The sequence below is a fragment of the Anneissia japonica genome, unplaced genomic scaffold (genome assembly GCF_011630105.1).
Source record: "Anneissia japonica isolate Jap-2015-1 unplaced genomic scaffold, ASM1163010v1 scaffold287750_len332794_cov232, whole genome shotgun sequence".
Taxonomy (NCBI): Eukaryota; Metazoa; Echinodermata; class Crinoidea; order Comatulida; family Comatulidae; genus Anneissia; species Anneissia japonica.
In genome coordinates, this window is record NW_022723669.1 from 141,971 (window position 1) to 158,868 (window position 16,898).

General features: G+C 35.1%; 2 protein-coding genes across 2 annotated transcripts in view; one reads left to right on the forward strand and one right to left on the reverse strand.

Annotated features, from left to right (window-relative positions):
• LOC117112321 (receptor-type tyrosine-protein phosphatase zeta-like) overlaps positions 1-5,358 on the forward strand; it is a 75,453-nt gene extending 70,095 nt beyond the window's left edge. The window contains exons 27-29 of the mRNA XM_033255388.1: positions 3,126-3,260; positions 4,123-4,265; positions 5,172-5,358. Coding sequence (XP_033111279.1) covers positions 3,126-3,260; positions 4,123-4,265; positions 5,172-5,343 — 450 coding nt within the window. The 3' untranslated portion in view covers positions 5,344-5,358. The remainder of the gene's footprint in view (positions 1-3,125; positions 3,261-4,122; positions 4,266-5,171) is intronic.
• A 1,189-nt stretch (positions 5,359-6,547) lies between these two features.
• On the reverse strand, positions 6,548-16,007 carry LOC117112318. Its single transcript, XM_033255384.1, has 10 exons — positions 15,634-16,007; positions 14,738-14,965; positions 14,375-14,537; positions 13,712-13,827; positions 12,834-12,974; positions 11,595-11,727; positions 11,270-11,456; positions 10,822-10,898; positions 10,297-10,490; positions 6,548-10,007 (listed from the first exon to the last, which is right to left on the reverse strand). The coding sequence occupies exons 1-10, from the start codon at positions 15,865-15,867 to the stop codon at positions 9,921-9,923; spliced, it is 1,560 nt and encodes a 519-aa protein (XP_033111275.1). The 5' UTR covers positions 15,868-16,007; the 3' UTR covers positions 6,548-9,920.
• Positions 16,008-16,898: the final 891 nt, after the last annotated feature.

Below are 16,898 nucleotides of genomic sequence, written 5' to 3' on the forward strand. Positions count from 1 at the left end.
GTCCAACAGAAACAGCCTTAAACAATAGTGGAATTATAAATAGTTCTAGACAAAAAAATGATTAGCTTTGCTAGATAATTATCACGTAATTATTTTAGATTGCTCTACTAGTTATATCTATTATACAATATACAGCAAATTAGTCAAAGCTACATCATCAACTAAACATAATTATCAATCTCAACTTATAATATCTGCACTACTATTATTATCATCATTATCCTTATAGTAAACTAATTGCATACGTACAATAGCATTGTATCCTATTGGTACTTTAATGACTTTCATTTTTGCACGTTTATTTCTTGCACCATTCACAGTTATTCATCTTTACATTCTTCCTTCCTTTACGTTTTGCCTGTTGCTTTCTTTCGTTTCCTAAAGTTTCCCAAGCCAAGCAGACTTGAGTTAAAGTGTTGCTGTGGTGATGACTTTCTTGAACTGACCTTGTGTTACAGTGTATATTTAATGTGCGTGAGGAAAGTGTGTATAGATCGCTTTGTGGTGAATTTTCGATTATCTGTTTTGTGATTGGCATAATAATTGTTGAACTGTTTTGTGATTTTTGGAATTGTTGATGAGCTGTTTTGTGATTGGTTGAATAATTGTTGATGCTGTTTTGTGATTCGTTGAATAATGTTTGATGAGCTGTTTCGTGATTGGTAGATGAATTGTTGATGAGCTGTTTTGTAACTTTATAAATTGCAAATTCATGTTTTTTGTTAAATTTTTATATGTAATGATAAAAAATGTCAAATTTTCAAATGTACTTCATTTTTAATTCATATTCTAAATGGAACTCTCCCTTTTGGAAGAAAACAATTTATTTTATAAATAATAATTGATATTTTTATGCACAATTTCTGATTTATTTTGCATGTGGACCACTTCCCATATTCTTCTTACATCATTTTATTTTTTTTAGTTTCATGATTTTTTTTAATTTGCTGTTTATTCACGACATTGACACATCATGCACATTTGCTTCACCGTAGGACGAGACATGTTTGCCGCAAGATTCCAAAGTGGATCCATTACAGGTATAATGTAATGAACAAGCATGATAGATGCACGCTACAACCTCCCAAGGGATGCTAACTAATTGCCATGGCAACACATCACCACACACTGTAAATATAGTTATTTATAGTTTGCCAAGACCATGGCATTCTGAAGAATATTTTGAAAGCGTAATCTTTGGCATGAAATCAGAAAACCTGAATGTGTTTAATCCATCATGAAAATATAACAAGGATAATCTGATGGCTTCTTCTGATTAAACTGAGATTCTTACCATCAATTTCTTGAATGTTCAAAGTAACAGGCTGCACATTTGCATGTAACATTTGATTGGCAGGCGCCTCAGAAAAAGAACAGGAAAGGTTCGAATTATCTTAATTTATCAGTCTCGCATGAAGTGTAGCTTTTACTTCCTTAATAAGATATTTTTAATTACTCATAAAAACTTTCTTAGTTTTCTTCTCGCTAAGATATTGAAAGTATTCAAATTGGATCTGTTGAAGGCACACCAGCAAGCATGTCTCGCACGTGACTACAATCACAGCCTTATGTCTCTTTGACTAATAGTTAGATTCAAAAATAGATTTACACATTAGCTTATCTACAAAACATGTTAACATGTTGATAAAGAGATTCGTATTTCTTAATATATGAAGATTACAAAATATCCACATCAACAATAGTTGTTTAAAATGATTAGTTCTAGTCTGTAGGTTAATGATATTTAAAAGAACGCCAAAGAATGCCAAAGCTCTTGCACATCTAGTGCTGCCTCTTTCTGTTTAATAAGTATATAAAAGTAGTTTAAAATAATTATTTAAAAAAACTTTCTGATACTTTTATAATGAAAAAGGCATAGGTGGCATCAGCAGGCGGTCAAGGGGTGCAGGACCTGTCAGTGAAGAAACCAGTCATTTCGTCGAGGAACACTGCTTTGCAAAACCATTTTTACAGTCCACAAATTTCCAGGCAACTAGAGGTGCCTATTCCTAGATTTTGCTCCAAACAATGTGGAGTCGGGCTTGGACTCTGTATAAGCTCTTTTTGGAGAATTTCAGGTGCTGTCACTGGAAATAGATTTGTGACACTTGGCAACAGGAATTAACTTCTAGCAACATTACTGTACAGTTGCCATAGCAACATTACTGTAGATCTACCTAGCAACATTAATGTGCAGTTTCCCAAGCAACATTAATATAATGTTACCCTAGCAACATTAGTGTACAGTTACCTTAGCAACATTAATATACAGTTACCTTAGTAACAATGCAGTCACATTTACAGTGTTTCTGGCCTAGTTCAGACTAGACTGGATAAACCTGGTGAGTTGAGCCTGGTTTATCCACCTGCCAGTCTGAACTAGGTGACTTATCTCAAGCCGGGCCGTGTTCCTATAGTAACTAGGCCTTTCTTAACTTTCCTAAGCCGGGCTTTAATCGCTGCAGGGTCTTGCGTTGACTTTGAGTAAAAAAAATGACCAGTCAGCATTCAATTACATGTGCTGTGAGCAAGCGTACCTTTCGAGCACAAGTTTTTGAAACACGTTTGTTGGTTACGGTTCATTAATATGTAGATTCTCGCGCCTGGCCAATCCTGCTAGTCTGAAGGCCCGGCAAAGTTAAGCCAGGCTTAACGTTGAGCCTGGCATAGCGCAAGCCCAGCTTATCTCCAAGTCAGGACGTAGCCTCTATAGAGTTAATTTAGCAGTATTAAACAGTTTTCCTAGCAACAGTACTATACAGTTACCCTAGCAACATTACTATACAGTTACCCTAGCAACATTACTATACAGTTACCCTAACAACATTACTATGCTTCTATACTTATAATACAGATAATTGTGTTGACGTTGTAAATTTAGCCAATATTTCAATCAAGTTTATTGTGGACAAGAAATCCCTGATGATTTTACAGGAAAATCTGTTGCCATCATCATTCTCAATTCATTGATATTTGTTATTTTTTTATTTTTTTATTGTACAGCAAAACATTTATTCCCTTTTCTTTCTCCTGAAATTCACTTTTTAACAAAGCCTCAGTGGACATGAGTTGGTATTTTCAAAATGTTAGTGTCCTAAAAGCATAATTGTGTTTGCCTTCTGTAGGCCCTTGATGAACCTGTCTACTGGCCCACTAGCAAAGACAACCCACTTGTGTTCGGAAATTTCAAGGTGAGCTTTGTAGAGGAGGAACACCATCTAGGCTACATGACAAGAGAGTTTGTACTTCAATCAACTCAGGTTAGTACTAAATATATTTTTTTAAATGTTTCAATAATTTAAAAATTTCCAACAGTGCTTTTAGCCAAAAGTAACTAGACTTAAGATATCGTATTGAATGTTCAAGAATCTTTTGGAAAATTCCAGTTGTGCTGCAATGACCTGCACACACTACCTCACTATCCTACAGGTTCTCAAGGTCTTCGGTTAAAATCCTATCAAAATCATGATTTTTTTCTCACAGGCAAAAACAACTGCATTTCGGGCACACACTGTGTCGTGCATGCGAGTGTTAGATGATGCGACATTTTTTGCTGATTTTCAGTGGTAGTCTGAACAGATTGGCATTAAAGACAATCTGTTGCGTGCGCATCGTGGCGTTGCATTTTTAATAATAATAATAATAATGCAATAAAACTTATAAAGCACCTATTAAAGTTAAGAAATTACTTGCCACCGTAGAATTGCAACGACCGGCAACCATCAGGTGCAGTGAGTGACCAGCTTTGGCCTCATATTCAAAGCATCACATCCATCCTATAAGTGAGAGGGAGATCCAGAGATGTTCAAAAGTGGGGACCGAAAGTGGGGACGATTGAGACAATGCTACCCTAGGGGGCTCGGGGAAGGCCCTCGCCAAATATTTGTGTTCTAGACACCCGAAAATAACCTCTGAGGCATTTTGGATGATCAATTTTTTCTTTTTCTTTCTATTTTTTTTTCTGTTTTTTAAACTTTCAAAGGGGGTGGGGGCTGCGGCCAGCCAGTTCCCGCGAAATCCGCTCCTGTAAGTGACAAGGTATTTGCAGATTGAAAAGCTTGTTTGAATGTTCGAAAATATGTGTGTATTTAACCATTGTGGATATGTTTATTTGGATTAAAGGACGAGTATGAACTGGACGTAAAGCAATACCGTTGTACTTACTGGCCCGAGAGCTGCTCACCATTACACACAGCCTTCGACCTCATCAAAGCTGTACAAGATCGAAGTATGATCAATGATGGGCCAATCACAGTACATGATAAGTAAGTTTTGATTGATAAGCTCATTCTTCGATTAGTCTGATAAATGGATCTAAGCTTGTCAGGTCACAAGTCATAAGGATATGGAGAGTTCCTGCTCCTAATAAATTGCATTGTAGACCCTGCTTTCAGGACAAAAAATTGTAATTCATTTATGACTGCACTGAATGAATGAATTCAGCAGTCATAAAAGTTACCAGGTTAAGATTTTGCTATGGATGCTCAATTCTGAATTGATTCAGAAGCAAGCTGATATTGAGGATAGAAATTATAATGAAAAGGATGGTTAGGAAAGAGATGGTGGTGATGATGATGAAGATGATGGTAATGATCATTATCATTATTCTCATAAGCATCATCATTATCATCTTCATTCTGCTACTTCATCATTAACATCACAATCAACATCTTCATCCTCTTCATCATCATCAGCATCATCATCATCATCTTCATCCTCTTCCTCCTACTTTATCATCATTATTAACATCATCATCATTGTCTTAGTCTATTTCTTTTTCACCATCATGCTTCTCCTGCTAGACTGATTTCAGGAACTCCACGTTTTCATCATATCACTCCCATTCTGAACCGACTTCACTGGCTTCCAGTCAAACAAAGAATAGTTTTTAAGATAAATCTCATTACATACAAACCTCTTCATGGTCTTTCACCTGTGTACATAAGCAACATTCTAAATCTTCGCTCGATGTCATGTATACGGTCATTGCGATCGTCAACTAGCAGTTATGTACTTACCAGACGCTCTTCTAGGCTGAATATTTTCACCAAGCGCATAGAGGCTCTTTCTCATGATGCACTATACAAATCCAACTATTATTATTATTATTATATCTTTCAACCGTTCTATTCATTAATATGTACACTAATTATGGCCTCTGTTATTTTCAGGTATGGTAGTACAAATGCTGGCACATTTTGTGCCCTTAGTTCACTATATCAACAGATGCATAATGAAGAATCAATTGACATATACCAGATAGCTAAGCTTTACACACTCAGAAGAAAGGGAATGTTTACAGACAAGGTACAGTATGATACAGTACACCCACCCCTTCTGTGAAAGTCGCATCTCATTGCAATATCATCAGAATTTGATGCAAGACAAACGTATGTGGCAAAGACAAGCCAAACCAGTCACTCGAAACAAATCATGTTTCAGGGATACCGTACTCGCGCGAATAAGCGCCCGGACACTTAAAATATTTTTTGCACTATCTGAGGGGCGCTTATTTAAACGGGGCGCTTATGAAAACAGAGTGGAAATTGAGGGGGCGCTTATGGAAATAGATGAAAATCGAGGGGTTCTTATGGCAAATTATTTTAATAAGTAAAAATTCAAGAGGCACTTGAATGAAAAAAAGATTATATAAGGACATTACGAATGGTGGTTAGAAAAGATAATCGTCCAGAGAACATGGCTCATAAAAGGATGCGTGAATATTTACATAACAGCAAAATAGCAGATGCAATTAGTGGTGGGTAGTGGTTAGCTTGTTGGCCATCGGCCGATTGAGATTAGCAGGATGGCACTGGATCATTGTATTTTTCTTGAAAACTCAGATGAGAATGTGCTTAAGGTCGAAAAAAGAAAAAGAGGAGTAAGACTAGACATAGACAAATATGTAAAAAGATTAAAGTTGGAAATATACTGTCTGTCCAGGGATCAGAGCTCTCATCTGTCCAGGGGTTGGAACTCTCATCTGTCCAAGAGAAATATTCTTATTTTGATATTGACTGAAGAAGAATGTGTTTCCACTCTACAGAACTCAAATCATGCCAACAGCCACAGTCCCAGGATTGATTGGATTATTGACTTGCTAAAAAGAAAATCTTATGAGGGGAGGGGGCGCTTATTCAAACGGGGCGCTTAAGGAAATTTTCGCGTTAGGAGGGGCAATTATTCGAGAGGGCGATTATTCGAGAGGGCGCTTATTCGAGAGGGCGCTTATTCACACGGGACGTTTATTCGCGCGAGTACGGTAATCATGTTTCAGCCAAAATATCCTGGAATGTCAAATTTGTTTAAAATCTATTTTATTGCACTAAACTAACCTTCATATATTTATACATCATGCTATGTTGTTATTTTCCCCATTTCAATGTTAAAACAACAATTTATAACAATTTGGTGTTTCTGCCTGGCGATTTGGTGTTTCCTGTCTCTTATACACATCTAGATGTGTATAAGAGACAGTCACAGTGATTTCATGTTTTTATCAATCTATCGTTTGATAATAAATTGAAATAAGAATGCAGTGTTTCCGAAATTTGAGAAAAAAACAATAAGGAACATTATTTGTGAATTAATGATATAGGGCGATGACAGAAATACGACTTTGTGATATTCATAATTTTTTCTTTTTTTTTTCTTTTTTTTTTTATGTAAATTGTGAGAAAATAAACAGTAATTGTCTTTAACATTCCCTTCAAGATTTTATAGAGTTTATCTGTTTTTCAACCAAACTTCTTTTTTTTTTGCTGAGATAAGTCATTGGTTTTGTTGTGCGTTATATTGGTATATGCATTGTTTCTCTATTTTGATATGCAATTTTGAAAGGTGGATTGTTACACATATTCAGAACTGAGGTTGCATGTAACAACCAGAGTTTGTGTGAAGGTCTGAATTATACAGGTTCAGAGCTAAGTTTGTGAATAGTTTTGAATTATAGAGGTTTTGATTTGAGTATGTGTATGGAGGTTGCATTTATACATGTTCAGGGCTGAGTTGCTTTATATAAGTGTTCATTATACTGAGCTTGTATGTGTTTGTTGATTATTGATGTATATTGTGCTAATTATTTTGTTCTTTATTTATATCCTGTGCTATAATTTGTTCAGTTGGTGTTCCATATTAAGTGTTCTTTGTCTTTTTATCTGTATATTTTTATTAGTTTTATAGTTTTATTATATTTTTTAGAAACAGTAAGTATTTATAGGTAACTTAATATTTACTTTCTCATTTTTTTTACTCTGTTGTGTATTTTAGTGAGTGAATACTCAAATTAATAATTTACTTTTATTTCTATTTTTTGTTTATATTTTTTTATTAATTACATCAGTTTAGGTTTGTTTGGAGGAAGGTGACCCAAATACATGAATGTACTGGTGCATAAATTGCAGTAATAAGAATAAGTTCCAACAAACTTTTATTTTTTATATCCAAGTGTCTTTCATGATTTGTCTAAGACTCAATGTCATAGACCATTTTAATTGACCACAAATGCAACCAGTTTATATTGAAATGATAGGATGCCAAGTACTAGACTTTTGATGAGAAAGATGTGCTCGTAAATCGTACGCAGTTACCAATAGCAGATATTTTTTAAGCTATGTTATCTTTTACGATGATCTCTTTAAAAAAACAATAGTGATGAAATTTTAGATATATTGCATGATTGAAGAGTGGACGTGTCAAATTGTATGGCTGTTTTATTCATGTTTGGAATCCCATGTGAAACAGTGTTTTATTGTAACCAATTTGAAAAATGTTTTATCCTTTATTTACCTATATATTGTTTATATTTTATGGTGGATATGTAACTGGCAAAAGTTTTATTGTTGGAATTGATATTTTTGATGTCAAATTAGCATTGCTACTGTTGTATCAGGCTTGCAGAGGTTTCTTTACCCTGTACGTACTGTATATAGAATTCAGGCATTAACTGTTAACCAAGTACTATACCAATAAACTATTCCCAAAACCGTGCTATGGCTGATAAAGTATGAACAGTGAACTAACTATATATGGCATTTTTCTAGAATTAGTGATAGTAACAAATTAATAATATTGAAATTATTGTTAATATTAATGTTAATAAGAATATTTTAATTGATGTTAATGAAATTAACATAATTTTAATATCATATTCATTGTTAGTATGGACCATGTAGTAGATATACCAAAAAGGGATGGTTTTTAAATCTATTATAATAATATATAATTCTATGGTTTTTAATATGCTAATTTATTTCTTTGCTCTGCTGGACAGGTTATATAGTTCCATCATATTATGTAATGGATTAAAAATGTATACAAAGTTAAGAATCAATTTTGTAATAGGTTTAATGTAATGCTGGGTATAGTTTTCAGCTGTTAATTGTATTAATATTAGTGAACATTCAAAATGTATATGGAATGTAACATCACCCAAGTGATTTTTTCAGCCCAGAGTTTAAACAATATTTTCTTGGTTTGGAATAAAAGTGTGTTTAATTTTAATTTAATTTTCAATAATGTTAAATAAAGTAAGTAATTGTTCTTAGTACGTTCAATGCATTGAATTTTAGTGATGACAATTTTGACTTCAAACTTGTGAAAACAATTTAGAAGTTTTAATGAAATTATGGTACCTAAATTGATTAAATTTATTATCTTATTTAATTTTAATAAAATAATGAGAACAGTGAATAACTAAGTAATGTCAATAGAATCACTAGATACCATATTTATTTCCAACACATTTTATTTACAGTGCAGAGATATGTACTTTTTGTATATACTGTTTTATCAAAAATACCTAATATAATAATTATGATTATTAACGAACTATCACAATTATACTTGCATAATGTCAAAATTATTACACTGATTATGAAGCCTTCATGTCAAAGGTTGCTGAATCTGATTTTTAAGTGAATGTAATGTTTGGTTACATCCGTAGCGTGGTAGCCACTTACATGTATTTTCTATATAATTGTGAATAAATATTTAAAAAAGAAACTTCAATTATATTTTGTCTTGCAAGTTTTGAAAAGATTCCCATTTCCATGATTGTCAAAACATAACACATGGGTGCCGAGTCACCTGGAAATCGGGACAGACTCCCGCAAACATGCAAGAATCTCCCTGGAAAGTAACCCACCTCCTGCAAATTCATAATAATTTCCATCTTTTTAATAATTCATTATCAATTGTCTCATGGAAGTCATTGGCGATGGGTCTCACCATGTTTATGTTAAGAAAGCTCATTTTACCAGATCTCCCACAAGGGATTTCTTCCAACTTAAGAAAGCTCATTTAACCAGATCTCCCACAAGGGATTTCTTCCAACTTAAGAAGCTCATTTAACCAGATCTCCCACAAGGGATTTCTTCCAACTTAAGAAAGCTCATTTAACCAGATCTCCCACACGGGATTTCTTCCAACTTAGGACCCCTGATAACAGGTTTGTATTGTGATTTAATTACCGTGTTTGAATAAACTTCCCGCTTTAAATTAACGCACTCCCTCTCCCTCTCCCCCCAAATAAATTTCTCCCCCTATAGCCTCTCTTGGAATAAATATAAACGTCCCCCCACCCACAAAAATGACTGTAAATCTACTGGAAGTAACATCATTCTCAACACATTCTAATAAATTTATTCATGTGGAGCTACATTTTTTTTCACCTAATTGGGATCAATAAGCAACCCGTTTTGACAGGGGCTTAATCTAACGTCTTACTCAACAAAGATCGAATGAGTTACATACTGTACTTAATGTAAACAAATCCATCAGCAGCAATATTCTAAACAATACTTGTAAACAAATACTTATTTTAGTTTGATCAGCTCAGGGGATCTCGACCGGTCCCACTTTTGGCCCCAGATTCTCTAGACTGGTACGGCTTTAAAGGATAGACGAATGGCATCAATTAATCAACATCCGTAATACCATCTTGCCAGTGTATTTGGGTGAACACCGATTCTGTATGCCAACACCAACAAAATATTCAAGCCAACAGTCTATAAGAAAAAATAGGGTTAGATGTAAAATTCACAAGAGCATTGCATGATGCAGTGGCAGATTTAGGTTTGTACCCAAATGGATATGCCATGGACAGTGATATGGTATAGGCCCTATATAAGCATGCATTACCCATTAAAATAAAATTCATGCATAACTAAAATTGCTATAGGCCAAAAATTTTGGTTTGGTTTTTGGTTTTCCTTTGCCTCTGAAATTCTGAATCAAATTGCAACAGTTTAAGGCATCAGCTCATTATGTTGTTTTTGGTAAACATAAGTTTCTTGCCTTGATGTAGCCATGTTTTTTCAGTCTACGCGTCGATGTAACCGCATACTCGTCTTCCACCGTTTGTACATGTCCCAATTGCTGAAGCTTCTTTATTAATATAAAATCCTCAAATAACAGAAAAGCTGGGAAGCCACCGACTTGATCAAATGTTCTTTTTGTGAGAAAAATTGCCTGGTCACCATATGGCAGTTCTGTAAAGATTAATCAAACAGGGTTTGTGGTGCTTAATATATTTATTGAAAAGGGGTCAAACTGGCCTGACGGGGTCCAAAACTTGTGGCCACCCAGGACCTCTATTTAGGGACATGGGAAAAGATGGGTTCAAGAGTCAAAAAGATGGGTACAAATATTGTACTTTTAGATCCTAAAAAGTACAATTACAATGATTAAAAAAATATTTTCAGTCCGCTGACGTCAAGTGGTGTCCAATGACATGGTCCATGCTTGTTTGACAGAGGTACCTATTTCCTCCTGACCCGTGCTCGGTTGCTAATTCTACTGTATCTTTTCCGAATGTCATACCATTATTTATGGATCTGTAGTTTACTCCCCATTCAAGCAGTTCCATTTGCCATCTAAACAATCTGGAATAATTGTCTCTGTAAAAGGTGAAAATAGATATTTTAAGTTTATTTTTGTTAATCTGAAAATATATTGGATAGTGAATAGGAGAAGCTACGTAATGGTGCTTAATCCTATTGACCACCCAGACTGTACATGGAATTCTAGCTGCAACATCTCTAGGTTCCCACTGGTCTGGGGACAGTCTAACCCGTGTTCCCTTAGTTAATAACAAGAAACAATTGCTTCCTTGTTGGACTGCTGGAAAATCCCGATTTCTGCAACTTTCACAAATCTTGGGATTTAGAACCCCTTGATATGAGGTATGAGCAGAGCTAATCGTACAGATGCATTCAAATTATATTACTTTGTGCCTAAGGACAGAAGTAAATAAATCTCCACTACTTACATATCCTGATTGTCTGCATGCAAGTAATCCAGTCCGAACCGGAATGCACCGGCTGAAACTCCTGGCTCGGCCAGAGTCAGCACCACATGCTCATCATACCTCTTTGGCAACGTAGTGTCTGCATGAAGGAACAATAGGTTATCACCTGAAGAGGATGATACTCCAGTATTTTGCTGCACACCTCGACCTTCAAAGAAAATATTTACATCAATCCAAGGTACTTTAACCCTTACCTTTGAAGTTTTATAAAATTAAGCAAGCCCATGTGTTCAAATCAGAGTCAAGTGTCTTGGGACATATGGGGAGAACAGGATTTTTACTGTACCTCTCTTGCTTGAAACTATCTTGATGATAACATCTTTGTGTTCTTTAGAGAACAGATGAGCTTCCTGTCTTGTGCCATCGCTACTTCCACCATCAACCAGAATGATTTCAAGTGATTCCGGCCATGTGCAACTCTAGAAAATATCAAAATTATCTGTGAATCATTTTTTATAGCAATAACTCATAATGTAATGTAGGCAGTGGCGTAACGATGGGGCCAGGGGCCTTGTGTATTTCTGAAACTGGGGGCCCTTGGGTCCCAGTCACCAATTCCATTGTGGGATTTTAGATGTTCCTTTTTATTCTAAATGTTTTTAACGACGAATAAATGATATAATATGGATCCAGAAAATTGAGGCCAGGGAGGGACTTTCACAGTTAGAGAGTCTATACCACCTCAGACCCACCATGGTTGGGGCTGAGATAAGAAAATTTATGAATACGGCACCTTTAGATGGCCGGAAATGGCACTTCACAGGCATAAAATTGTGAATATATATTTTTTTTTTATCTCCGGTTAAAAATATTTTGACAGATTTAGTGGGCCCCGGGCCAGCAGCTCCCCCAACTCTTTATACACACATTATGCTGTTGCCCTTGTGTGGATGAGATAAGTAAATGTATTATAATGGCATGTCTAGATGGCCGGAAATGGCATCACAGACTTGGGTGAATATAATTTTCTTTTTATCTGCATTAGAAATTTTTTTTTTTGACAAATTTGGTGGGTTCCCGGGCCGAGAGGAGCCCCGTCGGATCGACGGGGCACCTCTTTTTAATCGTTATAATAATAATAATATGTCATTCTTATATAGCGCTTTAAATGCCTTAACAAAGCCTCTAAGCACTTCACATAATATGATATATGCCTTACAGTCGATTTCAGAAACACATTATGGTATTATTTATCAACAAAGTCCTTTTTGGTCATTGTGCTAGATCGAGGAACCTATTGGTAGGCCCCTTTGGGCCCTAAGTCGGGGGCATAGGGGGGGGCGACCGCTGCGTGAGAGCGCATAGGCGTTACGCCACTGAATGCAGGTTCACAAAACAGGAGGAAACCTCGCATTTTCACAATTATCTTCAACAGGTGTTATTAATCTATGGTCATTGCCACCCAGTGGCAGATTCAAGGGGGGGGGGGGGTTGCCAAATATTTAAAACCTTGGGAAAAATGCGTAACCACCATAACTTATACACCTCCTTTACTTTTTTAACATCTTCACAAGTGTACACTTACTGTAATTATATTTCTCAGTACTTTATGAATATTGTGTTCTTCATTCAGAACAGGAACAATTACTGACAACTTTGGTCTCGTCAACTCCCTCAGTGTGACCCCAGTTGACCTCTCAAACTCACTAAGATCATCTACTGTGTCCTGATTGGTTGATAAAGTATATTACAATATAAATGTAACTTGCAAACTTTATAAGTGTATCGCCATTACAACCATGCTTATTTGATAATTGGGAAGCTAATAATAATAATAATAATAATAATAATATTTATTTAGCAAAGGTATACAGAATTAAAGTTACATGTATTGCCTGAATAGGGAATGGACGAAAGCCCGAACAAGATATGCTCCCTATCCTTCATATTATGAAATACACTAGTACAAAAAACAATCAAAAGTTTTGTATGGTGCGGCCACTTGAACCACACACTGACCATTCTCAGCCAGCCATGCTTAGTAGATACCCCAGCTTGTACTGACGGTACAGTATGGCATGGTATTTCATGGCTTATTTTTTACTGTAAATGGTAATGGTTGGAGACTTGTATAGTGCATAATACATGGTCTCAATGCACTGTACAGAAAACAAAAACAGCAAAATCTATCCTAGTAGGTCAACCTAAGCTAACCCCGCTAAAAGTAAATAACCAAAACAGACAAATAAAAAATGTGTATATATTGTGGCTGCTTTTCATTATCAACAAGGTACAGTACTAACTAGAATTTTAAAAAATATTTTTTAATTAAAGTGCTTTAACAAAACCTGCAAACATAATGAAGACAACAAATTTTTGAGTAACATAAATAAAAAAAAAAAATTAAGAAGCTTCAGAATGTAAAGGTGTCAAAAATTATTTAAAATGTTATAAGCTACTTACAATATCTTGAAGTATTGTTGGTAGTAGCGTTACATGTATGTTGTGTTTCTTAGCAACAGCTATTTGCTGTTCTTTTACCCTTTCCGTCCCCCATTCCATGCCTTCAAACAGACAATCTAGCAACAGATAATGTTCTTTTATGTTAATCTTCAATTTTGTTTAAAGTCAGACTCCGGAGGAAAAATAATTTTTGATATATTGTAGAACTGATTTTTCTAGGACAGAAAAAGTTGTTTGACGAAAAACTGGGGAACGGTGAATGAGATACAGATTTTTTAATATTTAAAAACTGGGGGAAAAAGGGGCGTAACTGCCCATTTTTACACCTTATTCCCACAGTTTTTAAATATTCAAAAATCTGTATCTCATTCACCGTTGCTCAGTTTTTGATCAAACTACTTTTTTCTGTCTTAGAAAAATCAGTTCTACAACATATCAAAAATTTGTTTCCTCCAGAGCCTGACTTTAATAATTTTTTTTAAATTTTATATTCTATTTTATATAAATAACATAATTTTCAATCAGTACTTTAGTACAATATATTATTAAGCAATTACTATTTTTAATAGTTGCATTCAATATTATACACTAGTGGAAATTATTATACATAGGTTACATAATATATAACATATATATATATAACATATATTCTAAAAACCTTACCCAACTTTTTCTTGCCAAGTTTTTGCAAAATTTGTGAATTTAGACCAATGAGATAATATCCGCCATCCTGTGCTGGTCCTAGAATCATATCCACATTGTTATGTAGTAAGGTCATTGCAGATGTCAAAGTTGAATCATCAATTGCAGGGATATCACTTCCTACCTATCAATTAATAATCAATACTTATAAGTTATGAACTTGCCTATAGAAATAGGAACAATATATATAAAATATAATTTAATATTATATTTATATACTCCTTCACAGATAGTTAAAATAACCTCACCTACCACCCCCTTCCTTTCCCATCACCCAACCCATTTTAATATAATTCCGAGTGCTGATATAAAGTACCAACTTACAATAAGAACATACTGTGAACCATCTTGCAGTGCATCTTTGAAAGCATAGGCCATTTTGTGTCCAAGATCCACTCCTTTCTGAGGAATCCAGTAAAATTTTGATTTGCCTGATTTCCGTCCAAGCCAGTATTCCAACTTTCGTGATGTTCCCCCATTGTACCAAAGTTCAACGGCTAAAGATGCTCTAGATTTTTGAAAACTAATTACTCTATCAAGGATCTGATTGGTCTGGAAATAGAAATATATAAAATATGTGAAACATAATAATGTCCAGTTTGAAAACTATTTTAAATGCGGGTGAAATAATATAAACAGGTACATTGATGTTGTGTTGGTGAGCACTATGTAGCCTGGTATTAGGTTGTTGATACTGGATTTTTCAAGGTAAAAATCTCCCTACATGATGTATTTAAACTTTACTATAAAATTTAATAATGAATTTTCCCACATATAGATGCACGTCAATGCCTGTGTACAATAATGGGACCCTCTATTCACCAGTATACAATTTTCTATAAATTTATAAAGAAGACGCCCCCTTTTCCTCCTCCTTCATCCCTCCTTTCCTTCTTTTATTCCACCAAATCCCCTATTTTCCCATCTCTTTTTTTTTCTCCTGAGTTCCCTGTACTTCTTTCTCCCTTCCACCAATTCAAGGCATATCTACAATAATTGGCATAGGGGGATGATGTGGGTGTGCAAAGATTAGGTGATGAGCGCTAGCTGGCAAAATAAAGTGGCATTAGATAATTTATTGTACTTGAGAGTATTGTTCTTGCCTAGCTCTTTCCAGTGGGGATAGGGGTACCTGGATTCACTAGCTTTCCTTTTGGATTGAGCCACCTCCGCCACTGCAAATTTATACGAAAACCTGAGTGACAAAGAATGTTGTCTACCATTATATGCTGAAGTTTTGCAGCAGCACAGTCTCCAATCCCTGCAATAAGTCTTGTCTTTGTGGTCCCAGGCTGTGGATATCGACTAAATATGATAATGCGCTCCCTATATTTCTTTCTTTTGTACCATTTCTTATTGTAAGCAAAGTTTGAGAGTAAAGCTGCTAAAATGAGCGATAACCACAGCCAATTTTCAGACAAAAGCCTGAAGAAATGGTGCATAGGCTGTGTCATGTCAGTGCTCTGGTTCTTCTCTGTATAGAATAGTGTCCTAAACTAGCTTTCGTAGGACCGAGCAGGCTGGAAAATCCGTAAAACAGAAGAAAATTGCTACAACTATATACTGCGTTATGTGGTCATGTGCTTTTGTTTACTTCCCGCCCACATATGACAGAGGGCGCAGTTGTGTCGACGACGGCAGAGCCATAGATAGAAAGAGTTGCGACCATAGAGGTATAATACTGTCTCTTATACACATCTAGATGTGTATAAGAGACAGCTCAAACTCAATTAAATGCAAAGCAAATCCTCTAAACCTTTACCAATTTCGCATGCCGGACTTCGAGTGTTTTGGACCGATTGTCGACAGTTGAGTTTTCCTATTTTAAAGAAAAAGAATGAAATGATCACAGCACTGTAATCAAAGTGCAATAAACGTGCCTGCTAGAAATCTCTTTTTGCTTACTATTACATAAAAAAGATTTTGAAGATTCTGCATATTACAAACATTATGTGCAAAATACTTTAAATCAGAGTTTCAATACCCAAGAATCATGGCAAATATGTATGTATATATACACACACACACACACACATATATATATATATATATATATATATTTCTTCCTTAATTATATAAATTTAAAGCATTTATCAATTGCATTATTACACTGTTTACGTTCATCATTAAAATTTTATTTTTATTTCTCATTCGCCTACATGCGTTCGGAAAAATATTTAAGCTAAATAAGAAAACAAATAATAATTTTCGCCCTTTTCTGACGACCTTTAAAAGTTGTTCACTATATTAAGTAGTGAAATCATAAAAAAAATTATATATATATATATATATTTACATTAAATTCGACTGCTAAAAAGATTAAATGGAATTAAACTATACAGGAGGCCGCTAACTGTATACACAGGAACGCACATCACGTTAGACACAGAACGCGCATCGCGTTTGACACAAAATGGCTTCTAAATTCTCAATGTCGCAACTCTTTGTATCTATGGCTCTGGACGGTGGCTAGCTAGACCGACCG

Excerpts from the sequence above, each read along its gene's own strand:
- LOC117112318 (XM_033255384.1), bottom strand. The coding sequence starts at position 15,867 with ATGACACAGCCTATGCACCATTTCTTCAGGCTTTTGTCTGAAAATTGG. Across the intron at positions 14,966-15,633 it reads CAAAACTTCAGCATATAATG|ACCAATCAGATCCTTGATAG; the intron begins GTAGACAACATT and ends TTCTATTTCCAG. Across the intron at positions 11,457-11,594 it reads GATAGTTTCAAGCAAGAGAG|GTCGAGGTGTGCAGCAAAAT; the intron begins GTACAGTAAAAA and ends TTTTCTTTGAAG.